This window comes from Cyprinus carpio, chromosome B8 (genome assembly GCF_018340385.1).
Source record: "Cyprinus carpio isolate SPL01 chromosome B8, ASM1834038v1, whole genome shotgun sequence".
NCBI classification, from domain to species: Eukaryota; Metazoa; Chordata; class Actinopteri; order Cypriniformes; family Cyprinidae; genus Cyprinus; species Cyprinus carpio.
The window spans coordinates 3960351-3987806 of NC_056604.1; the positions used below are offsets into that span (position 1 = coordinate 3960351).

General features: G+C 34.8%; 1 protein-coding gene across 1 annotated transcript; it reads right to left on the reverse strand.

The window, feature by feature from the left end:
* Positions 1–1385: 1385 nt before the first annotated feature.
* LOC109089220 (dihydropyrimidinase-related protein 2-like) lies at positions 1386–26429 on the reverse strand. Its single transcript, XM_042729275.1, has 14 exons — positions 26087–26429; positions 13227–13315; positions 12901–13085; positions 11548–11712; positions 10635–10696; positions 10268–10348; positions 9906–9974; positions 9410–9530; positions 7653–7809; positions 6667–6808; positions 5523–5693; positions 4390–4569; positions 4127–4292; positions 1386–3699 (listed from the first exon to the last, which is right to left on the reverse strand). Exons 1-14 carry the CDS (start codon positions 26396–26398, stop codon positions 3608–3610), a joined length of 1992 nt encoding a protein of 663 aa, XP_042585209.1. The 5' UTR covers positions 26399–26429; the 3' UTR covers positions 1386–3607.
* Positions 26430–27456: the final 1027 nt, after the last annotated feature.

The following is a 27456-nucleotide window of genomic DNA, read 5'->3' on the forward strand; positions in this document are numbered from 1 at the left end:
ACTGAATTATATTCATTATTTAGAGACACTTTTTGTACATAATCATAACTTCAATTCACTGCTATTAGCAAAAATAGACAACATACAGTGCTATTTCATAATTAACAGCCAATCTGGTTCAGATTCAGAACTTCAATTAACTGCAATTCACTATAATAGACAACATGCTGTGCTTTTTGAATGGTTCAGGAGCAAACAGTGCTCATTAAAGGTAAAAAAAGCTCTTTAAAATCAGTTCTGGGGGCAAATACGACCCTGTGTTTGAAGTTCATTTCTAACCCTGGCGTACACCCACTTCCACTGCTAAAAAATGAATTATGCAGAAGATCATACAATAGCCAGTCATGTAATGATCTATAAAGGGCTCTTGCCGCAAGACAGCGGAGGAGAATTTAAAAAGCTGTCAGGGTCATTAGTGTTGTAGTCCTGGTGCTGTGGGGGAAAACAGCTCCTGCTCAACAGGAACTTTAAATGGGAGCTTATGTACATTTGCATCACTTTTCAGATGCCCTCTCATGTGGGAGGCAGAAATCACCCCGTGCCCCCCGTGCATTTTTTTGGACATTATGCTATGTTTTTTAAAGATGTACAATGGTATTTTTTGAAGTAGCCATGGTTTATGAATATGGTAATCTTTTATTACTGTGATACTGCACATGCAAAAGACTGACTCCATAAATGGATGTTTATGGTGTATGTTTTTGTATTTCTTCCAATACATTATAATGATCCACAGATCCAGATGTGAAGGTCTTTTTCTTTGACCAATAACACCTCCTACTGTTCTAATGTGAGTATAACACAGAGTATGAGCACTTGGCTGTTCAAAATAACACACTACTCCATTTCTGCAGTATATACACTCTGCATATGAATTATCTGTATAAACAGAATATCCAAAGCGCTATACAGAGCAAAACATTGCAATGCACTGCATTTGATTTGACAGCATTGTCAGTGTGATGCACCCTGCGCTCAGTTTAGCAGGATGAACAAGGAAATAAGCTACATGGGAGAAAACCCAGAATGTTCTGACCTCCTTGGCGACAAACTTGAAATCTTTATAACCTCCCCTACTGTACTGCAACTGCAGCTTCTCAACGGAGTGGGCGGAGACTAGAGCAATCAACCAATCAGATGAACAGCTGGCTCACTGCATGACACTATTGATATCACTAGTATGTTGCCTAGATGACAGGATTTTCATTTTTGAGTGAACTATCCCTTTAAGTGTCTAAATACAAATGGAATCACTATACATCACAATATCATCATATTACCGCCTCATATCTCAATGAAGAAGGTGAAGGGCAAAATACTTAACAGGGATGAAAATAATAGTGTTTGTGATTAATGTGTTTTGACACTGGACAAGCTGTACAGGCTTTTGTTCACAACTGCATTTTATTGTAACAATCAAAGACATGAAGAATAATGAATTGTGTACATAGCTTCCATGAGAAATGTTCAGCTTGTCATAACAACACTCACAGACATTAATCAAGAACTGTATCACTTGGTGAATAGGCAGGCAAATCGATTTATAAAAACAAAGCAGAACTGCAACGTAAGAAAAACATTGTGACCTAACATTTCATTTAGAATAACACTGATCAACCTTACACATGCCGGACGATCCGTTTGACAGACAGTCACTGCAACCTTCAGAATGTCCTCACGGTAAAGGTCGGTTCTGTTGTGGGACGGAACAGAAGGGGGTGAGTAGCTGCCCCGTGGAGCGGCTGTGACGTCACAGGGAACGGTCGAACCCGTGCCGAGATCCACCACATGAAAAAACCCCTGGTGTGAAGAGGTTACTGGGGTGGCGCTCCTGCACGGCACGGTTGTCTTAACTAATCAGCATCCACACCGAGTGATCGGGACCGTTGCTATAGTAACAGCCTTCCTCCTAAACCGAAATGAAAGGGTGAAAAGAGCACCTCCCTCTCCATCCGCTGTTCGCCCCTAGAGTTTTTCTTTATTTTCTAAACTGTAGTGTATTGTTTCTGGTGAGACCCCCTTCGTGCAACCGTGGGACAAAGTAGGAATGGACAGTTTGACATTTACAGCGAAAAATGAGTGAATTCAAATCACACTAAAACCCCACAGGACTGCGCACCACGGCCAAAAACACCACTGTTAGTCTCTTTTTTTGCTCTAAACATCTCCAAAACTGCAGTTAAACAATACTGAGAGAAAATAACGAAGCGCAAAAATGTGAGGAAGACAAATGTGAGGGATCTCAGGGAGTGTTGAAACACCAACCTGAAACCGAAATCATAACAGCTACATAGGGAAAAAAAAATAATAATTATTATTCAATTATTAAGTTCATTATAAAACAACATTCTAAAAACTTGTTATAAATCAGGCGTTCGTTGAAGAGTTGTCACTTTTGCAAAATGTAAAATACATACGTGGTTTTAATCCTAAACAATAAATATCTCATCGACTCTTCCTACAAGGAAAAACCACAAATCAAAATAGTGACAGCACGATTAATACATAACGATACAGGCGGGAGTTTTGTGCTGTTCATTTCCAGAATTCAAACAAATAAAAACATTAAAGTGTGGAGGCAAATGACGGATATTACTACCTAGCTAACAAAACGTTATCAGATCGTTCTGGCAGGGTTTTCTCAAAGTTACGAACAAACATTCTTCCAGTTACATTATTAGAACGTTCGTTCAGAGTTAACTGGTCTCAACGTTCTTAATCGTTAACTCAAAAATGTTATTTTTACATCCTTCATGGAACGTTTTTCTGAAACATTTTAGTTCCACATTTCTCTAACATTTTTAACCATTAGTTTAAGAATGTTTAGAGAACATTTAAAAGTAACATTCCCATAATGTTCGCAAAAAGATTTCTCTTTCGTTCACATAACCAAAATAAAACTTTTTTTTTTTTTAACTGGATGTTCTGAATGTTCAGAGAAAAATAACTTTAGCAAAACGTTCTTAGAATATATTTTTGTTAGCTGGGTAGTTCCTATTCGTTGAAAGTTGATTTCTTGGTTAGCTGGATAAGATTCAGGAACACTTGGCTAAAAATAAGCATGTTTACGTCACATTTATCAAGGCCGAAATAAATAGTTATTTTGCATTTTAATCTTACTGCATGTAAAAACTAATTTAGACAGTCTGACCAAAGAAAAAGTTATTATATCCAGGTCATTCGTCGCATGAGAAATGGAAATCTGCATTGCATTATGGGATACAGTACACAGTGCAATATGCTCTGTTTCATACTGCACAGTACAGTAGGTCATTGCATATAGAAAACTCACACTATGCACATTATTCATACTGAAGAATTAGTAGAATGCTAGTATACTGTTTAGTCAAACTTTCCAGTAAGCATCCCAGTTCTATGCCAAGTAATCCTGAAACTTATTCATCTAAGAAAGACACTCAAAAATCAGGACACTAGAGTTAAAAGGATGGGTGTCAGGGGTGGATGACTGGACAGAAGTGTAGGAGGAAGTAGAGGTGTGCTTGTTGGGACGCAGTCCAGATAGCTGGACCGATCCCGGGTGAAAAGCCCAAGTTTCTTTAACCCCCATCCCACCCCATCCTTTTTTCTCTGTAATGAGTATTTGATTTTATCCCAGGCTGGTAATGTTGGCCCTGCCACCTGGGGGCGCCACAATGCGTTGAGTTGTACGACGAGGGATGTTATCATCAATTTGAGCCCCTTTGAAACGATGAAAGAAAAAAATGAGTTAAATGGCAAGAACAGAGTAAACAGTTGGGCTATACAGTATACAATTATTTTCTGTTTTAAATGTACATGAATACAAAGTATGCAACAGTAAAAAATTTATATAAACAATTAAGCAGGTGAGATTTGCTATATATCGCCATGTTAGTAGTAATGCACAAGAAGATGGACAAACTTATATATGATTATAAATACATATGTATAACTATATAACATTTATCATTAATAAATATTCATATAATCTAATTATATATAATTATATATTATTACTTATATATAACTTATAAATGTTCCCTTTAGCCATCTTCAAGAATCATCTAAAACACTTCTCTTAAATATATATATTGAACAAATATGTTTGTTCCAAGAGTAAGTATAGGACATTTAGTTGTTTACTCACCAGACAGGCTGAATCCAGACTGATGTAGATTACGAACCGGTTGAGGAGTGTGTTTGACCGGAGAAGTCTTACCGGAGGTGACAGGGGTCATGATCTTAGGTGTCACAGTGACCTCACACACCGGGCCGTCATACAGACCTCGTGGGACTCCACGCAGCTCAGCAAGCTGTGATGAGAGATACCTCAATTAGACAATTTTTTAATCATTTATGACTCTAATTAAAATAAGAGTCTACATGCATCTGTGTATAATGAATATATACCCTGCTGCGGGCCTTTATCCTCTTGTAGACGTAGTCTGGGAAGGGTTTACGGGTGATGTAGCGTCCAGATCCCTCAATGGTGTGGAGGTTCGCATCCTCCAGGACGATCTTGCCCTGGCTGATCACCACCAGAGGAGCTCCACGCACCTCAGTCCCTTCAAAGATGTTGTACTCCACCGCCTGAGAATGACAGAATGAGGGAAAAGCTCTTATCTTTAACCACTACACTGCATGAAAGTCTGTCTAGCCGATCTTTTGTAGCTCTAAAACAATCTGTAGCACATCCTAAAATAGTAAATAAACCTAAAATATTATGGAAAAAAACAGATTCACTAATGATCAAAATTTGAGCTTGTAATGTTCTGAAAGAAGTCTCTCATTCTCACCAGGGCTGCATTCATTTGATTAAAAATGAACAGTAATATTAACAGTAATATTAATTATATTATTACAATTAAAAAAAGAAATTAATATATTTTAAAATGTAATTAATTTCTGTGATCAAAGCTGAATTTTCAGCATCATTACTCCAGTCTTCAGTGTCACATGATCCTTCAGAAATCAATCTAATATGATGATTTGCTGCTCAAGAAACATTTCTGATTATTATCAATGTTGAAAACAGTCGTGCTGCTTCATATTTTTGTGGAAACTGATACTTTTTATTGTGGAAAAAAATAGAGATCTTCTGTAAGATTATGTCTTTTTATGCATCCTTGCTGAATAAAAGTATTAATTTCTTTCAAAATAACTAAATGAATAAATCTCGAACCTTTGAATGATAATGTACATTAACATTTCCCAGAGTTCATGGCACTCAGATAATTCACTCTTTCTATATTTGACCGCATCAGCGTCTCATTCCGGTCGAATGAAATCAGCACAGATCGCAGCATCAGCCTCATTGACAAACAGGAGCAGACAGAGCGGGTGAGTCAGCAGAATACCAAAACAGCTCAGAGCAGAGGATCATGGGAGTCAGAGCTGGTCCAGACCTAATGGTGTCACCCACATTACGGTTCATTTAAAGTGCATTCAGGATGCACTAATCTTGCATTCACACCCCAGAGCTTCCAGGTCAGCTGACAAACATTACTTGAAAAGTGATTTAGTTGTAAACAAACTCTTCTCACCAGGTGGTGGCTCTTAGCAGAGATGATTTTGGTGGTGTCGGGGTCCCAGAGCACCAGGTCGGCATCAGAGCCCACGGCGATACGGCCCTTCCGTGGGTACAGGTTAAAGATCTTGGCGGCGTTGGTGCTCGTCACAGCCACAAACTGGTTTTCATCCATCTTACCTGTCACCTGTGAAGCAGAACATTCATCTTAAAGACAGGGTCAGAAATGATACAGCAATGAGAATAACATTGATTTTTACCACAGTATAGGTATATTGTGTTGTGCACATCATGAAACAGATCTGTATTACTGACAGGTGCCCTGTAATTCTTGCCACTTTATGTTTTCATTTTTTTTTTTTTTTTTGTAAAGTAAGTTTTTTATTAGAAAATGTTTTAATAAAATTTTGAAAGATTAATGGCATAAGTATGGTTATTGAAAGGTTAACTAAGGTTATTGGTAAGGATTAATGGACTAATCAGAAAATATAATACAAAACATAATAGAAAAAAAATTATGGATAGATTAATCGATTCATGTAAAAAATAATATAATATATTATAAGCAAAATCAATAATATAAGTTATATATATATATATATATATATATATATATATATATATATATATATATATATATATATAAAAAGCAATAAATTATAATAATTAAAACAATGCAACATGAAGGTATCCAACTTTTACAATGTGTATATTTATAATAATAATAATAATAATAATTATATAAATTTATAATAATAATAATAATAATAATTATATATATATATAAAAATAATGTGAGATGAGGCATCTAATCAAATAGTACAGATGCAACTATTGATAAATAAATACTCATTTTGACTACAATAATCTAATGAAGATAAACCCTTTAAAAATAAAATAAAAATAATTCAAATGTAACATAAAAGTATTTAACAATAATAATCAAAACAATGCATTCTGGCTCATCTAATCAGATTTTACATATGAAACTATTGAATAATAAATATCCATTTTGGGTACAATAAAATAAAAAAATAAAAAGAAACAAATGCATGAACAAATGCATACAAAGTAACAAATGCATATACTTCTCGTGTCTCATATAACCTGGATCTGTAATAATATTAATGAACAGATAAAGCTTAAAAATCAGCTCTCACCACACACTTGTCCCAGATGATGGACATTCTCTCCTCAGTACCGTTAGTCCCCTCCGGGATGAGGGTGAAATTATCCTTGCCCACGGCCCTCTGGGAAGTGCTGAAGGTGCAGTGAGCACTGCCAGTCACCTGCAGATCACCACTGCACACACAACACACACAAACAGTAATGCTTTTGCACATGGCAATGTGTTGTTGTTGTTCTTTTTGACAATATAATACCTTAATTATAATGCTAGCTGACATAAAATGCTTTTGGAAAGTAGTGTGACACGCTAAACTCCATCTAACCTGAACTACATCTAAAAATATTTAGCTAATTATTTTATATTTGAAAAATATTTAGCCAATTTATTTGTAACACTACATAAACACTTAAAATTAATTGGAAAAGGCAAAAGGTTGATTAAAAATACATCTAAAAACATTTAGCTAATTATTTTATCATTATTATACATGCAATTTTAGCACTGCATATTAACTGCGAAACTACATTAAATATTCATACTTCTAAAAATGAATTTGTAGCACCACATAAATATTTTAAATTAATTAGTAACATCAAAAAGTTGATCAAATATGATGAAAAAGAAAATGTGATCAGTTACTAGATAAGATTCTTCCCCTTATATTTCACATTAGTTAGCATTTATTATATTTCAAGTAAAAAAAAAAACATTTTTTATGTTTTTTAATGATTTTAGTTTTATTTAACTATAATAACCATAGAATTTCTACCACAGTATGTATTATTTGTACTATTTCAACCCAGTAAAGGGTTCTTTCATTCTCATTTGTAATGTATCTTAGTTTGTCATAAGAATACGTAGAGAAAAGCTCTTCTTTGTGTTATGGTGCCCTCTAGTGATCACCCATAAATGTTCTTCCCTAATGGCTAAACCCTGCTCTGCACACACTCACTGTGGTCCAAATAACCCCCTGCAATCTATGTCCCATAATGCACTAGAGCAGCTGCGGACACACACCAGGCCAGCAGGGAGTTGAGATAGTCCGGGGTGGTGGGGTCGGGGCTGAGGGGTGGAGATGTGATGTAGGCTGCAGCTTTGGCCCAGTTCTTGCTCCAGTAGTGAGTGCCGTCGGTCCCCAGGCTGGCTGAGATGGGCTCCCCATACACCACGGTACCTGTGGAGGGAAAGCACTGGGTCAGGATCACTAGACCGCCTCCAGGACAGCTACTTCATTCTTCATACTTAAAGGGGTCATATGATGCGATTTCAAGTTTTCCTTTCTCTTTGGACAAGGACTGTTTCCTGACCCTGGGAGAGTAGCCTACAATGCCGGTGTTCTCACAAATAATGCTGACTCACAGCCTGTAAGTATGTTTTCATATTTAAAGGATTTGCCAATGACTATTCAAACACAAGTTTTGAGCAGTGTAGAACAGTGCTAGTTGTTTGTTGTTTCTCCAACCAAAAATGCAGAAATGGTTTTATGTTTACGCGGCATAATGCAACGCAATGCATAAAAATACAGTATAAGTCCTTATAATCAGTAATTATGTCCCCAAAGGATGCTACTAATGCCTCGTTTGTAATGGGTTTTATTGGTTTTGTCTGGTCGCGCCGGGACACAGCGTCACAGTATGTTAAGGGGCGTAACATTTCGTCACACACTTGAGCCATTCGGCCAATCACAACACAATGGATAGCTGGCCAATCAGAGCACACCTCGCTTTTCAGAACAATGAGCTTTGTAAAAATCACCGCGTTTCAGAAGGCGGGGCATAGAGGAGAAACAATAATGTACAGTATGTGGAAATTAATGTTTATTTTAACCTTAAACTGCATAAACACATTGCATTATACCAAATACACAAAATAATGTTATTTTTAGCAACGTCATATGACCCCTTTAAATGTGACGTGTGAATGTCTTTTCTTGAATCGAAATATAAAATATTTATTTTTAAATGCTTTTAAAATGCTTGTAAAAAAAAATTCTATTTTGAAAATGTATTTTCAAAATTGCACATAAAAAAAATCATCAAAAATATATTGGTAGAAATATACATTTACAGAAGAAACATATTTTAGCAAATCTATTTTTGGTAATTTTTTGCATATTTTGAATATATTATATAGGCTGTATTACGTATAATGCATGTATAATGTACGTATAATGCATTATGTATAATGCATTATAAAGGCATTATAATTATTCATAGTGTGCATTGTAATACATGATATCTTGTTATAACATAATAAATTTAAAAAAAAAATTATAACAAAAAATTAAAATGCATAGTGTAACAATGAATTGATAAGTGTTTTAAGTGTATTAACTGTGATAATTATTCATAAGACTGTACAAGGCATTATAAGGTGCATTACAAGGCATAATTAATGCATTAAAACTACTTTTACAATGCATTACACATAAAGGCTTTAAATAAAGTGTTACTGAATTTTCTTTTCTTTTTTTTAACCCACTGACAGATATTTTTTGTTTTAAACAAACTCAATTATTATTTTTTTCTTCAGAAAATAAGTCTTAAAATCACAGGCCATTTTGCTTCTCAAGTAAATATATTTTGATTTAATAATGTTTATTTGGTACTGGAAATCGAGACAAAAATATAATTTTTTTGCAGTGTAGTCAGTCTAGTTAGGATTCTGTTGATAATTTGAGAATGAAACCCATGTGCCATTTTCCAGGCTCTTTTGGGTGATTTATTGGGAAGTTGATCAACACATTGGACTTTTATATCAAACATCTGTTGTACCTTTTTTCCTGGCCTGTGCGATGACATCAGCAGCGCTCTTGCTCATCACTTTGGTGATGTAAAGCGGGCAGTTGGTCTGATTGGCGACAGTCACAGCCCGGTTGATGGCTTCGGCCTCCACCTATAAAACAACGGCCGACACTCACTGACCTTCAGCTGAAATGACAGACGCAGCCGCTGTAAAGTGCTGCTCAGCACCTCCTGCACATTATGTGCGGCTAAAGGTTTCTGGAAGGCTGATGTGTCTGCGATACCAATGATCAATGAGTCTGTCTGTAAAAACAGTGGGAAAGTGGAAACTCTGAAATCCCCTGATCCCTAAAGGGAAATAAACCATAAATGTGTTTTAGTGCAGCATGTCTGAAGGGTATTTTGGAAGCGTTCTTGGGTCTCGATGTACGATGACGTGCTAAAAACCCCTCCATGTGGTGCACAGCTATAATCTTGCAGTGTGAATGTATTTGGTGCAGTTTGATGTGCACGTGAAGTGTTTTACCTCCTCTGGGCGGCTCAGAACATGTCCTTCTGGACCAGTGATACCCAATCCCAGAATCCTCTTCTGCTCCTGTAAACAGAAGAAAGAAAAAGAGGTTTATATGGATTTCACTGAAAAAAAAAAGAATATATATTTTTAACAATTAAGCACATTTGTTTCCAAATGATCATCACTGTAATTCAGACACTTTATTTATTTCCCTTATTTTGTATTTCTCATTTTTTAATGATAAAAAAAAAAAAACTACAAATACTACATTTAATATTATATAATTGTTCACCTGCATTAATGTAATAATTAATTAATATTACATGTAATTTGTATGTGTGTGAGTTTTTTTAGGGTAGGAAAGGTGAGCTCACCTCAGCAATGATGTCTCCGTTCTCTGCGTGCACCTGGGCGATGGCTCCCAAGTCCCTGATCATACTGAACACCTCATACATCTACAACAGAAAGGAGAAACACAGCGCTGGGTGTGGTTTCTGTGTTTATTCAGTGCAGTGCAGTTTGTTTTATCATCTGCCCTGGATCTACAGCTACAGGAAATGTGCTGAACATCAGAGCAAACATGTCTGTTCCCCTGTGACCATCAGCCCTGCACGCTCAAATCATGGAGAACTCATCATCACTGCACTCTCAACACACCAAAAACACTAGTACTGCTCATTTAGTGTCTAATCCATCTTTATCAGGATGATTAAACGAATATGCATGAGAAACCATGCATACCTGGGAGTCGTTTAGCTGGAAAATGTCCTTGTAGGCCAAGTAGACCAGGAAAGAGTTGACGCCTGGGAGAAAAAAAAGACCAGGATGTAAGACATCAGACATGGACGTGCATACAAAGATCTGGAGCTGCTGAAACAGGGAAGGTTGAAGTAATGAGTTCATGGACTTTGAGCGCTTAAAAGCAGAAATGTGCAGGTTGTATTCTTGTTAAAGCACCTGTAATGATTCTTCCCTCAAAAATGTGTGTAATTTTAGCAATAAAGTACCTAAATCATCACTTTCATGTGGGAATACTGTTCTTAGTGTATAAACTCCATTGATAAAACTGCTGCATTGTGACATTATTTTTGTGACTATTAAGCATTTTTGACACCCAGTTCTTATTATTGAACTGCATTTAGCATCTGACATTTTACTTGTTTTAATTTTTGCTTATCCTGAATTATTCATTCACTCTGTATTTTTAAATCCGTAGATTTATTGAATATATTTTATATAAACTTTTTGCTTTTTGTTCTAAATTCTATATTATTCATTATATTTGTTTGTTTTATTTATTCTCAAAGATTATTTTCATGTGGTGTTTTTACGAAAATATTCTATATTTTTAAATTCAAATCTTAATTTAAGCTGTAAACTGCCTAAATCATCATTTTTCACGTGAGAACACTGTTATAGGTTGATAATCACTGATGTAACTGCAGTATTTTGATTTTCCCTATATAAACAGTCACTTGCACATATATGTGTTAAACTGAACTTTTTGATACATGTGATTTCTTTAAATATGGGGAAAATTTATCTTCTCTGTTAATTAACATTGCTGAAAATGCTGTCAACTGATCTAACCTACATGTAAGCTTTCATTTTTGTTGCACACATGCAAAAGTGTGTAAACTGCAGAGGAGCATACCGTGATCTTTGACCAGCGCCTCCAGCTCCTCTTGCATGCCCTTGTGCCACTCTGTGATGTCCACATGCAGAGAGTAATCGCAGCAGGACTTGTGGTCGGCCCACTCCCTCCACTGGTTAAAAGCAGCGATCAGACTGATGCCTGGCTCTGGGACCACATGATCGACTGAAAACACACAAACACATCAAAATATAGTGATACTGTACGCTTATTCTGATGGAAATGGAAAGATATTAAATATGTCATTTGTCCAAGTTTTTGTGCTAAACTATCATAGAGAACGACTTGGGGTCAGTGTTATTTTAGTATCAATTATACTGTTACAGCATTTATTAATATTTAGAATTTGTATTTTTACATTTTTCAGTTTTATTTGAATTTTAGTTTTAGTAATTTTGTTATTGTGATTTTGCCATTTTTTGATTTTTCATTGAAAGCTTATGAACACAAATATTGTATTATTTTGTGTGTATTATTTTGATTTCTTTCCTTAACCAAGGAACTGGACACATGAAATGTCATGTCATTTTGAATTTTTTTTTATTATTATTATTATTATTTTTAATTTAACTTTGAGTAATTTTGTTATGTGATTTTGACTATCTAAAAAAAATTATATGTAATATTTTGTTTTCTCCACCAAACCAAGGAACTGTATTGTATAGTAGTATATTAGTATATACGATAAGGAACTATATATATATATATATATATATATATATATATATATATATATATATATATATATATATATATATATATATATATATATATTTATATTAGTGCTGTCAAATGATTAATCGCATCCAAAATAAAAGTTTTTGTTTACATAGTTTATGCGTAAGTATTTTTTATTTATTATGTATATATAAATACACACACATGCATGTATATATTTAAGAAAAATATGTTACATTTATATATTAAATACATTTATATATTTAATATAAATTTTATGAATATAAATATATACATGTAAATATTTTTTAAAATATATGCTGTATGTTTGTGTGTGTGTGTGTGTGTATATATATATAGATATATATAAAATAAATATACACAGTACACACACATATATATTTTGTATACAAAAACTTTTATTTTGGATGCAATTAATCAAAATTAATCATTTGACAGCACTAATATATATATATATATATATATATATATATGTGTGTGTGTGTGTGTGTGTGTGTGTGTGTGTGTGTATCTGAAATTAATTTTTTTCAGTATATTAAAATAATAAATCAAAATCTCATGTTTTTTTTTATCTCAGTTTAATTAAGGTGTAGTCTGCCTTGTAAATAAATGTATATGTATTTTTTTTTAAATGTTTTTATGTTTTAAGCGTACTGATCATAGTGGTGCCACCAGCGAGAGCAGCTCGTGTGCCCTGGTAGAAATCATCAGCAGCTGTCATTCCCCGATCGGGCATCTGGAAGCGGGTGTGAACGTCGATGCCACCGGGTATCAGCATCCCGCCGTGGGCGTCGATGGTCTTCACACCACCAGGAACTATGAGGTTTTCACCGATTTGCCTGGAGACAGAAAAAGAGACAGTCACAAAGGACAACAGAGGTCATCTCATCTCTACTATCAGTCATTACTCATGAATATGAGATACAATGACAAGAAAAATAATGATATCAAATAACAAAAACAACAACAAAAACACTTGCTTGATGACTCCATCCTCCATATAGATGTCGGCATGGAAAGACTGATCATCATTCACTATCTTCGCTCCTTTGATTAGAAGTCGGTCACTCTGTGAAAGAGAGACAAGAGAATCAAACAAAAATGCAAAAAAAAAGTGCTGTTTTATTCCCAGCGCCTGTATGCATCTATTTATACAGTAATCTGACTGTAACTCAATAGATATCACATGCTATTAGTTTATGTACAGACACACTTTTTCTTGCACAGTATGAACAATTAAACAAAAATGCATGTGCATATTTCACACTCACAGTAATATTTCTTTCCCTGGCAGTTTTTAAAGGCCACAAACCCACTGCCACTAAATACAGCTTTCACTCATTTTCTGAGCTAAATTTTCTAGCCTACATATTATATATATATATATATATATATGAAGTTACAAAATTAGAAATATTTATATATAAAAATATAGAAATTGTTATTATTTATTCAAATTCATATATTATTTTATATGTATTTATTATTATTGTGTGCATGTGTGTATATACACACACATAAAAATATAAATAAAAAATTACAAAAATATATATAAACGTAATTTTTTTTGTACTACACTGCATTTTGCACACACACAATTTCATTATACATACAATATATATAAAATAATTCATTCATTAATATGCATGTTATTTTATGTATGATTTCATATAGATTTATTGTGCATTTGTATATACAGTACACACACACACACACACACACACACACACACACACACACACACACACACACACACACACACACCCAGACAGATAATTTCAACAATTAAATGCAATTATGATACCAAAAACCCTGCAATGTGTGTGTTGACATAAAAAGTCACCACTGTTGTTGACATTAAAGTGAACTAATTTGATAAATGTCTTTGTATGACAAGGTCACTGTAGGAAACAACCAAATGGGATGCAACTGTAGATTGGGGACATACGGCACAGTTACAATCCTGTTCTAAACCAGAGAGTACGCTAAAACATGACCGGCAAGCACTGGACATCAAGTTCAATCAGAGCTGAAGCATACAGATCACTGAGGCACATCAGAGAAACATTGTGATTCTTATCATGCTAAATCAATTCTGACACGCCATCATGAGCCCAAACGTCATTTCAGGACACCGCCATTGACTGCGGCATGCATGCTTCCCTCCTGTTCAGACACGCAGAGCACAGAAACATGGTGCACGTTCAGTTTCACATCACTGCAATAAAAAAAAAAACTGATTTAATGGCATAGCATTGACACTTTAACCCTGTCGTGATGGTGTGAAGGACATGGACCCTTATCCAAGAGCATGATGGGAATGGTGGGGGGGGGAGGGATGGGGGGGGGGTTAATAAGGTCTCAGTTGCCTTGTGCTCTGTAAGTAAAGACCTGATGGGATAATTGTCATGGAAGTCCTATTCGGTAGCTGTTTGTCTGCTAATGAGTAGCTATGAAGAGTGGAGAACAAGATTTTGTTGGAAAGACTGTTGCAAACTACAGATGAAATCCCATGAATTAAGACTTAAGTTCACAATTAAGTTCACAATGCTTTACGATCATATTTAAATGATTGTATTTTATGAAACAAACACACATGAATGGAACCCAAATGCCGTATTTAACTCCTTGTTATGACCAAAATCTTATATCACAATATATTTTAATGATAATGATGTATCAAAATATTATTTTTGCAGAAAATAAGGGTTCAACAATATATTTTTAAAATACATTTAAAACCAATTAAAAAAAACAACATTTTTGTTACTTGAAATTAAACTGTTGACTAGAAGAAGCTTAGTCAACTAAAATTTTGTTAGTCGGCTAGTCGCAGAAAAAAAGTTGTTATCAGCTGGTCCTTGAGGTAATTACAGTACATTGGGCAAGAAAATCCAAAAGTATGCCTCTCATTCATCGACCTCAAATGAAAAAACATAAGAAGTAGCATCTATAATGGGCGTTGGCTCACATGTTAATGTGTAAATGTGTAGTAGGTGCTGTGCAGAGCATGGAAGTTATTAGTGCGCTACTGCATGACAAGAAGGTGCCAATGTGATCATTGGCCTTTTTCCCCCGACAACAGTGGAAACAAAATACACCATCATTTTTGCTCATACAGATAAGAGTATTACATTATTCAAAACTGTCAAGGGTCTACTTTTATTTGAATATATTCATAATATCAACAAGACGTTGCACTTCTGTAAAATAAAGAACACAATCAGGATGCGCTTTCTGCCGTCTCTGTCTCAGAAAAATATATTTTGTACAAAGAGAGAGAGAGACAGAGAGAGAGAGAGAGAGAGCAAAATGTTTATTCAGAAAATACACATTCAAAATATCCCCCAGAAAAGTTTTAACCAACCACATCGGCTAGCAAACATTTTCTACATAGATATTAACCTTTAAAGTATTAAATACGGCTTGGGAAAGAATGATCATGAAATGACTTAAACATCTGAATGGAAATCAGGCCTAATTTATCTCTGAGACAAAGCCTTTCTGTTCACTGTTACTATGAAACACACAGTAGCTCCAGACTGCATTCATCATCACAGCCAGCGCTCACTCATGCTGTTAGCTGAAAAACATCTCGCAAACATCCAAACCATCTTAGAAGAACTGTGGCTCTCGAGCTAATTTGTGATGTTTAGAGTGAGCCCTAGATCAATGTCAGAAATCAGGATTAACTTTTTAATTAGCCGTGATGGACATGTGCTCTGTACTGTTGTTGGTTGCTCACTCCTCTACACAAATCCATTACTAATGCTGAGCCCAGACAAACGCTGGTGGCATTACAGCCCAAAGGCTCATTAAAACAGACCTTTACATCTTCTTTACTGCTGAGCTTTTGGCTTATTCAGCAGTTCTTTAAGGTCTTAATCCATATTCAGGAATAACGACCAACTAAAGGATTGAAGAAGGTAGACAACATCTCAGATCTTATAAAACGGATAGTTAAGGTCCTGGATGCTAATCAGCCTTCATTATGCAACCCAGATTTGATCTGGATAAGCCCTGTGTCCAAAAAAAAAAACACATCACGCATGGCTGACAGTGAACTCTGACTGCAGCTTTCCTAGAAAGAATCAAAGCTTTGGCTAGGTGAAATATAAAGTTATTTGGTTTTAGTTAATAAAGTAGATCACTTAAGTACAAACAGACATTTAGTTTAGTATATAAATTGGTTGATCCCCTTACAAAAAAAGAAGCTTTATTCAAGTGTGCTATTAGTATACTTCTTTTAAACTAAAAATAGGAAAGTATGCTTTTAGTTTACTTTTTATGTACTTCTCAGAAATGGGCTTTATGTACTCCTCAGTAATATACTTAAAGTTACATTTAAGTATACTTGACTTGAAAAGTCTAAATATATTTGAGCTATACTTGTGCTCCTAGAATCCGTGTTTTCATTGTTATACGGTAGAGGGTGCAAGTACACATCTTCTGTACAGAATTTCCAAAAAACACAAGTGAAGAAGAAAAAGAAACAACAAATACTAACACGTAATCTAACACGATCATCAGACATGAAACAGCATCAAAACTGTAATGTTATGGAATAAAATGTGGACCGATGAAGAGGTAATAATTACAGTCAAGCTTTGGGGTGTTGATTGACTCCATCTACGTTTTGATTATCATTCTGAATTCATAGTCTTTTTTTCAGCTTTTTGTTCAAAATGTTATTTATTAATTTTTTTATGAAACTTACCTGTATTAAAGTTTTTTAAAAAAAGAATGCATGAAGCTAGAATAAAATGCTTTTGTTTACAAGCAGATACCCTGTTCTTTCTTTGGATGTTTTGTATGTTCAGGTGTTCATATAAAAAATATATAAACCTAAATAGGGACATAGTAGTATACTTAAAGTATGATGTAAAGATCACTTAATGAAAACTTAATAGTATACTTGCAGTATAAAACTACTAAACTAGTAGTTTACTGAGACTATACTTCAAAGTGTACGAAACTATCAGTATACCTATGTTCACTTTTAGTATAATTGCAGTACAAACTACAAACATAGAGGTAAACTTGTTGTGTACTCAAAGTTTGCTACTGTTATACTTAAAGTATACTTAAAATTATACTTTTATATATAAGAAAGTGGGCCAATTTAGTCCCAAGGAGTACTGAAACAGTACACTTACAAGTATACTACTAGAACACTGATATTTGTATACTTGCTACATAAAGTATACTTGAACGTTACTTAAGTATACTTAATACAATAAACTTGAAGTATACTACTTTTTGGTAAGGGTCTTTGGTAAGTTTTGACCACACAAATGGTAGCTATTTAAGCTCTCCTGACTGTATTTGTGGCACAATTTTAAAGGTAAATGAATGAATGAATGAATCAAGAATCTAGACCTCAAATTAAGCTTAAGATGCTTTAAAAATCTTATCAGAATTATTGTATTTTATTTTAAGAGACAAGCACTGATAGTAAAATAATAGTGGCAAAAACTCATTTTTATTCTAGTTTTAATTTCACATGTCAACTTTATAATTATTTAGTATGCAGTATGCACATATTTGAGTTCTGTTGATGACTAGCAATGGAGTTTGATAGAAAATACTACTCCTTTACTTGGTTTATTGGGCAATGGCAACACAGTTAAAATGATAAACATTGATCAAATGCACAGATGACGCATCACACCTTATGTGCATCATTTGCTCTGGCTATCCATTTTTTGTTAGAACAGAGATAACAAAAAATATTTTATTAAGACCAACATTTCCTGAACAGAGTGAAAATACCCCTAAAAATGTTTTTCCTCCACAAATATCAGCTAGCTAATGTAAACTGTATAGATATTAACCCCAATGCAGCTTGGAAAAGAATCAGGAAAGAATCAGATCATGCAATTCTCTTGACATGAGGACATATATGCAATGTCTTCAACTATGACACAAAATATTTCTACTCATCTCTACCTAAAAAAGAAATCACAGTTACCATAATGCACATGCAATATAATGAAAAAATGGGTCCAAAAATAGCTACTAGTTAGCATGACAGAATCATTTACTAACCTTGCCTGTCCAACCTATTATAACTTCAAGATGATGTAAACCCTAATCCTGTTAAATTTGCATGAGGACTGCACAAGATACCAAAAAAGAAACTGACGTAACTTTGGGCTGGTAGTCTTGAATTGACAAAGGAACACAAACTTCCTGATGTTTGCATGTTCATGGTGTTTGATGACAATAAAATAACCAGATAACAAAAGCTACATATTCTGACACCCATCTGGAAGAGCAGTACCTGCAAAAATAGTAATTCAGACCACTCAAATTACACACATTTTCTATGGAAGAGTAACAAATAATATGAGCAGCATAAAGTACTGACTACATAAATCCTCTGGATGCTGGCACCACACACTCTCATTGTATTTCTCGACCTTTAAAAAAGTTTAAATATTCTTCTATGGTAATCAACATTATAAAACAAATGCTTTTGTTAGAGCTGAACTCCTATTGAACCCAGAATATTCCTTTAATCCATTGTAAAGCCTGTGAATGGGCTTAATGGGTCATTACGTAACAGCAAATGTCCCTCCTCTAGATCAAGCATTACAGTGTTTGTACATGAAATGTTGAATTAAACGTTTGTTATGGTTAAATGTATTTCCGACAGCTAGGAGTGCCTAGTTTGGAATAAAGAGACAAATGCAGCACTTAATAATTGACTTTTTCCACAGCTGCACATGTAGTGTGTACGTGAGGGGCTGCTAATGATGGCCTCCAGAGAGTCCATCCATACCAGAACAAATCCCCGTGACCCACTTACAGTGAATCTGGTGCATACTTTTATCCTAAAGACATACACACTAACTCAAGCTACTCCAATTGACAGTCATAATGGCCCTTGGACAGAGTGCACTCCCATCCTGTGTGCAAGAGAAAAAAAGCCTTTCCGAAAGTAAGTGTGCTCCAGTAAGTGGGTCAAATGCTCAGATTCTTCACGTTTCTGTGGCTGACCAGGTTTGTGTTTCACGACTTCACGTGAATAATATAAATGCATTTAAACGCGTGTAAGAATGCAATCCAAACACAAAAAACATATAAATATATGTGCATTCACATGATTGCGTGTTGTAGTCTGTCCTGTTATGTTTACTTTGATGTGGTTTTTCAAAAAAAAAACAAAAAAAAACTGAGACTAGACATTTTACAGATCTCTTTGTCATGCTACATAAATGCCCACAGACAAATGATTTAATCAGGTCAAAGCTGGTTCACCAGTCTCAATTTCTCTTCCCACATTTGTGTTTATTTTGGGTTTGAACTGCAAATCCAGGTCTATAATTTATAGTATTTTGTTGAATTAATTTCATACTTTTGTGGCTGAAGTGATATATAGTATTTTTAGTATTTTTACTTTGTGCAGTTACATGAATGGAGATACTTCTAGCTACATAGTCATTGCTTTTGAAATATGCAAGTTTGCAATTCATAACAGTGCAGTTGCCACATTAGACATTACAGCAAGCATTAGCGTTGCTTTCTTCTACATATATAAATCTAACATTTCTGGTTTAAAGGAATAGTTCAACTAAAACTGAAAATGATTTACCCTCAAGCCATCCAAAACTGAGATGAGTTTGTATGGTCATCAGAACAGATTTGGAGAAATGTAGCATCACTGTCTCACCAATGGATCCTCTGCAGTGAATGGGTGCCGTCAGAATAAGAGTCCAAACAGCTGATAAAAACATCACAATAATCCACACACCACTCCAGTCCATCAGTTAATGTCTTCTGAAGTGAAAAGCTGTGTGTTTGAAATAAATAAATCCACCATTAAGACATTTTTAATTTTAAACCATTGACTGCCGTTAAAATATAAGTCCATATTGCATAATATTCAGAATGTCCTGTAAATCAGGGGAGAAATCTGCACAAATCAAGCATTGTTTACAAGTTAAAACAGCTCAAAACAGCTCTAAACAAATTTGTGGGTGGATTTTGATGTGAGAAACAACAGGGGATGGACTTTGTCACTGAAGGAAGCGTTATTGTGGATTATGGACTTTTGGTCATTTGGCCTGAAGCGACAGTTTAAAGTTAAAAACATCTTAATGTATTTGTTTCTTATAAACATGCAGCTTTTCACTTCTCAAGACATTAACTGATGGACTGGCGTGGTGTAGATTGCTTGTGGATTATTGTGATGTTTTTATCACTTGTTTGGACTCTCATTCTGACGGCACCCATTCACTGCAAAGGATCCAAATAAACCATATAACAATTATTAGAGTTTGTTTTACAACCAAATACTTTTAAGTTTCTATACTTCAAAATTTCACCCGCACTTGTTACTTTCTATTTATTTGTAATTATTTGTGAAGTTTACTAGCAATGTCCGAGTGAAAATAGTTTCTATATCAATTTTTTATTAGTGTAACAGTAGGGCTAGCATGACAGGCTCACAGAGGTCTTTTTTAAAAAGTCTGAGTTTGCTGTATTACCGAACATGAACTCAACTGCTCTGCACTTAGCTGGAAATGTTGAGTCTTTCTGCGGCAGAGGGTTAATTGTGAGTTCAGCTTCAAATCAGAATGACGTTTTCGGGTTCTGAACTAGCAATCAGTGTAATCCACAGGGTCAATGCGCTGTCAAAGATGAAAGATGATCTTTATTGCGACAACTGAGGTCATTTAAATGTCGTACTTTTAACAAAATGAATGTCAAATTACAGCGAGCGGTTTGTCTGCCAACAATCAAAAGCACATTAGGTGTCGAAACCAAGTTTATTGGCACTGACATTGAAGACATATTACATACTATTACTCTGCATTTTCCTTCAGTGATTTTTCTAACCACACTTTTGAAGCACATGCCAGTGGCACTGCTACACATACATGTGATAAAACACCACATTATTTTAGTTATTTACAATCAGAAATCAAAAATAAAACATCACAAAGGAGATTTCAATTTATCATGTCTTTCTAGATGGTTATGAGATTAAATGGAGAGCAAACTGTTTAAGTTTCCTGTTTCCAAAAACACTCTAGGGTTTTCAGAAGATATCTCCTTAACTTCTCAGACTTTGCTCATATTCAACAAGATGTCTGCAATCAAAACCCAAAGATCTCAATATAAATTCAAACATGACTCATCAAATTCCTGAAAGTCCAAATGAAACTTTTCTTTCTATGTATATTTTTTTGTAAGGAATTATACACTGCAAAAAAAAAAAAAAAAAAAAAAAAAAAAAAAAAAATCTCAGTATTTTTGTGTTGTTTTCCAGTTTTGATGGCATGGCAAGAACACTTCCTCTTCTCTAAAGCAGCACACCATGGCCTTGCCCCCGTTGTTGCATGTTCCCAGGGGCGGGGTTTATGTACATTTCAGGGTTTGTGATGTCACAAACCCGGGAAGTAACTCATTGTAGTCCCCACGAGCCGTTTTTGTAAGCATTAAAATGCCATAATTTTAGAAGACAATATCTCCGTTTGCATTTAACTTACAGCGTCATAACTTTGCAGATATTGTTTATGCTCAAACAGCAATAGTACACACTAAATAACGTTAAAAAAGTGAAATCGTAATCAACCACCCCTTTAAGTCAATTTTCTGCTTTTCAAATAAATATACTTTGATCCAAGATTGTTTACACTGATAAAAAAAAGTCTTGCTTAATATTTTTGCGTTGTTTTCCAGTACAAATATCTAAACATTCTTGAATCAAGATACATAACAAAATGGCTTAAAATATGAAGTCTTGTTTTCTAAAAAAATGTATCTAAATTTTGTTAGTTTTTACTTAAAACAATAAAAAATATTTGCCAATGGGGTAAGAAAAATAATCATAATTCAAAGAGAAAGTAAGATTATTTTTAGTCGTACCCCAGTGGCAGATTGTTAAGCTAATTTTGCTTTTAAGTAAATGTATCTTGATTTAAAAATGTTAAAATAATTTTTATGGAAAACAAGACAAAAATACTTTTAAAGAAAAATATCTGAGAACTTCTGAGCCGTGAATGAGCAATAAAAGTTTCCCAGCCTCTATCATGATAGGTTACTGACACACATCTCAGTATTTTAAGGTGAGTTTCATTACTGTTGCTAATTCACACAGGGGTCAGAGGGAACAAACGGCTGCACTTTTAACAAATCAATGAGAGCCTGAGTGAACGACATAAAACCTGCAGACCTCTCAGCATTCGATACGCTGAGGATGATGAAGTCAGGCCAAGCTGAACATTGTCTGGGCTGCGGGAATGTGACTGCAGCAGAAAACATGGCTAGAAAGTGGGCCATGGGGGTGTAGGTGCGTGTTTCAGACAGAAAGGATGGAGTGCTCAGGCCATGTTTGTCACGAATGGTGGTGATGTGACATTGTCAGACAATCCTAAAATTTGAAAAAAAAAAAAAAAAAAAAAAAAAAAAAAAAAAAAACAGGCCAGAGATACTGATGCACAGGCATAAAAAACAAAGTCACATTTCTAGTTAAAATCAACATTGCATCAAACTGTATCTTAGGTACTTCCTTAACCCTATGAAGACTACAGTATCATATTTTATATATGAATTTCTAAGGCCGTGAAATGATCAACATGATGAAAACTTTGCTGAAAAACCTGTTTTATACAATCTACAACATGCCCGCTGTTGTCTGATTGATAGTTTATAAAAAGAAAAACTTTTAGTATAATTGTACAAACATCCACCTCATGCTTCTTTTTACTGTGAAAACTTTTTATAAAGTAAACATAAGAATACATTTCATGTTGTTTGTAATATTTCAAGACAAGATGAACATTTACTGGACTAAAGTAACTTAGGTTTACTTGATTATCCATACATTATTTTTTAGAAGGATCATGTTAAATGTGTCAAATACGATCCTATAAGTTTTGAGGAAGATTTTTTTTTTCATTAATCTTCATTGTATTGCATTTCATTATATGTTTTGAAACTACAGAGCCTTGATCTGAATAAATATCATCTTATTAAGACATGTTATAAATATCATATTATTAAGACATATTATTGGTAGGTATAGAGTGACAACTGAAATTTATATTATTTCTTTTATTACATATTAATATCTCATTGATGTACAGAATTATCCGCATTTTAGATTGCATATTTGTGCTCAGTTTGGGCCTCTGAATAAAATTCAGGTGTTATTTTCTCCTCAAGTATGAGCTCCATATTCTCACCATTTCATACAGTATTAGCCATAAAAGCCTGATCAACAACAACAAATATGCAAACTTATTTATTTATTTATTTTTACAAATATTTTGTCTATAGTTTCAATAAGCTGTTCCATTTGAAATGTGATTTTCCAGCTAATATTTCATATATCCTAAAGAAGAAAAATTATGACATCTTTGTCTGAAATCTGTCATCAACATGTAACAACTTGCTCCGGCCTCTGAAATGACATCATCTACAGCTCCCAACTACCATTGAAATAAAAAGGAATGCAGAAAAGAAAAAAAAATCAGTTCACATCACAAGACATTTTATTTTTCATATTTTTCCAACATGGCTGTCTTATTGAATGTCTTGCTTCACTCACAATATTCCATGCACAATAAGTTTAACTTTATCCATCCGTAAAATTAACTCTTCTCTAATTTAACATATATTTCCTAAAAGGCATTTCTTTATAAAGATCCAAAGGAAATTTTAAGAATCTTCATGCAGCTCTTTTCCATACAATCTCATTCACATTTCTGCTTTTGATGCACAGCTGCTCATGACAACTTTGATACTTAGATGCAAATAAGATTTTAAAGATTTGCTAAAATTACATTTGGGTCTGTTCCTCACATAAGCTGTCATATGTTCAGAAGAACTGTAATATATAGTACATAAGTAATATGGACTAGTTACTAAATATTTAATGGTGCTTTTTTGTTCATTTCGGAGCTTGACAGAGAATGTCCTTGTATAAAAGAAAGCTGCATGAATATTCAAACGCTCTCCTGTTTTTCACTGCATGCAGGTTTAAAACAATGACATAACATTAACTATTCCTTTTAAATCTTTGAGTGTGCAGTACAGTATCGTGTTTGCCATCCACTGCGAGTCTTATCACCATCCCTTAAGATGGCTGAAGCTTAGCTGACGTCCAAGAGCTAAAGGCAAGATCTAACGGGAAAGGGAGAGTTTTCATCTTTCTCCCTCCTGTCCCAGATCTGCCCGTTCCTACAGGGCTCCACTAACTGATCAGCGCCGCCTCTAAAACAATCCCAGTGAATATTGATGCAGTGCATTTTGGACTATTAAGGTCACTGGTGGACTGAAGACGTTTTAAAGGCATGTTTCACCACATACCTTAACAGTCACTGACCTACTTTTCAAAAGAGGATTTTTATTCACTTCTCTGCATTTAGCATGGGTATCAAACCAGCTCCGGCTCACAGCGGGGGTGGGTGCGGAGGCCATTGTACTGGCAGCTAAACTGAAGCTGCTTTTTACATTAATGAAATGCACTTCTGAAGGTGAATGTTGTACGGCTGGTGATATATCTTGTAAGACACATTCCTGCTACTAAATCTGAAACAGGTTCTGTTGGAATAGTGAATAATGTTTAGTTTGATTTGATTCAATTTTATTTGAGGTTATGATACAACCCAAAGATTGCATGCATGCTTTCCGTAAGCTAGTTTTTCAATAAAAATGGCATTTTGAAGGTGAATGATTTCCGTGCATGCAAAACGATAATTCGCAAAGATTTCCACAGAACTGCAATAATATATAGCTTCAAATTCATTGGAGATAAGATACCTATCTTGAAAGGATAGCTAAAAATATTTGCGGCTATGCATTATGGTATATCCCTAGGATCTTAAAATAATGCATGCATGCTTATCAGCTTCATGATGGTAAATGTTTCAATGCATGCGAAACCACATTCACAAAGATTTCCAAAGAACTGCAGTGATGTATTGCTTCATATTCACTAGAGGCAAGATATTGTGCAAAAATTAATAGGAATTTAATTTTTTTAAGGCTATGTTTTAGGGTAGTTCCTAGGATCTTTAAATAATGCATGCTTGTTTAACAGCTGTCTGTGAAGCTGTTTTGAAATATACTGAAACATACTTATAGTGAATGTTTCCAGTGCGTGCAAAACCACAGTTCTCAAAGATTTCCAAGGAACTGCAAAGATGCATTGCTTCATATTCACTGGAAATAATGTAATGCCTAAGAATTATGTTCATTTTATTTAAGGCTATGCATTACAGTATAACCCTAAAATAATGCATGCATGTTTGACAGCTTCCCATACAATTGTGAAATGAAAAAGAAAAAAAATGCACTGAAATCATTCACCGTCCTAACTACATACAAATCACCAGTCACAAAGATGCTCCATTCATTTAGAACATAACACTGCAGCAGACTGAAGAATTGAATTCAATAAATTATAATATGCAATAATTAAAGTAGGCAGGTTATGGTTATGCCCAGGAATAATGCATCATATTCTGTTTAAATGAGGCATGTTTTATAATGCATGCATTCTTGATAGCTTTCCCCAAGATAACAAATGAATCAAGTGTGACCTATAGAGCTCCAAAGGGTGACCCACAAAGAAACACATTAAAGTGGGAATGGGCACATCATACACAGAAACCAGAGGTGACAGTATTCCAACATCTGATGGAATGGTGTTGACATAACTGGACCACTATAAAACCACAAAACCGAACTGCATATAACTTGATCGCTTCAGCGTTGAAATGCCATTATATGAATCTGTGGAGTTGCTGTCATTTCATGCCCTCCTATTCTTTGTCGCTTTAATCGCGCGCGTTTTCAGCCCATCTTTTTGTTGATTTGTACTCACAGTGATGCGAGGGATGTTCTTCTTGCCCTGGTATCCGGACATCTCTGCGCGGAAGGTTGGAGATCCGCACGCGTAATGATTCCCGATGCGCGTTTGGAGAAGCGACGCCCCGCAGCTCAATGACACCCGCCGCCGTCGGCACAAAACAAACCGGACGCGATGGAGGAAGGTTTCCAGACAATCCTGCAGAGATTCTGAAGGTGGACGATGAAATGTTTCAGGTGACGGGCTCTTCTCTCTTGTTCCGGCGCAGCGGCAGGACGCTCCAGACAGACACTGACGGAGATTTACACGGCCAAAGCCACCGTGCATGCGCAACACCCCACCCTGATCCACACACACACACACACACACACACACACACACATGCGCGCGCGCGCACACACACACACACACACACACACACACACACATCTTCATACATGCAGGACAAGATTCATTAGATAAAATGGTAGGGACACAATTACATTTCTATTGATTTCTATTTTACATCTATTTTATAGAACTGCAAAATTATTTTGATTAATATTTTGGCAAAGCACAAAAGCAATAACAACAGTTAAATTTTATGTATTTATATGACTGTTGATGGTATTCTGAGGTCTCTCTTTTGAATAATATACATTCTGTATAAAAATATATAAATAAAATTTTTTTTCAAAAAAAAAAAACACACAAAAAAAAAACCAAAAATAAAATTACACACTTTAAAATATATCTTTTTTCCCCCCCATTAATCATTATTGTTATACCAGCATATTTATTTAGAACCAATAATACAATTTATTTATTGTACTGATCATATAATTTATTTTGCCTTTATTAAATGTTATGTATGTTTTAAGCATCAATGTAAATAAATTGTGGAATCTCAACCCTTTATGTGTCCCTTAAATGTGTCAGGCCTTATCAATGAAGATGCACTTTTAAAAATGCAAATGGATTTCTCTTGCATTTTCATCCTTAAATATAATGGGAAGAATTACAATATAATGGTAATATATATACAAATAATGAATTAAGCATTAGATTTCTCCTATAGTCTTGTGCACACACATGTAAACCCCTCCACTTCAGCATATGCAACCTCAGAACACCTGCCAGCAGCCAATCATGTGAATGGAAGCCCAAAGGCTCCTCCCACTGAGTTTCTATGGTTGCTGTGTGTTACTGGGTAGGCTGCTTCTCTAAGCCCTTCTCCCATAAATGAGGACCACCACCAACACAATGGATCCCCGCTCTTGTGTGAGATAATTTGGTATTTAACCGCCGGTTCTCAGTGCATGGCTAATCGTTCTTTATTAATGTGACCAATTTGCTGCACAAAGGAAAAATTAGTGTACAAACTACTTGGAAGCATCTCACATTGT

Bases quoted from the DNA above. Each gene is read 5' to 3' on its own strand.
- LOC109089220 (XM_042729275.1), bottom strand. From the start codon at position 26,398: ATGCACGGTGGCTTTGGCCGTGTAAATCTCCGTCAGTGTCTGTCTGGA. The intron at 10,349-10,634 runs GTATGCATGGTT...TTTCTGTTGTAG, and splicing joins TCCAGCTAAACGACTCCCAG to ATGTATGAGGTGTTCAGTAT. The intron at 3,700-4,126 runs GTGAGTAAACAA...ATCGTTTCAAAG, and splicing joins GTCTGGATTCAGCCTGTCTG to GGGCTCAAATTGATGATAAC.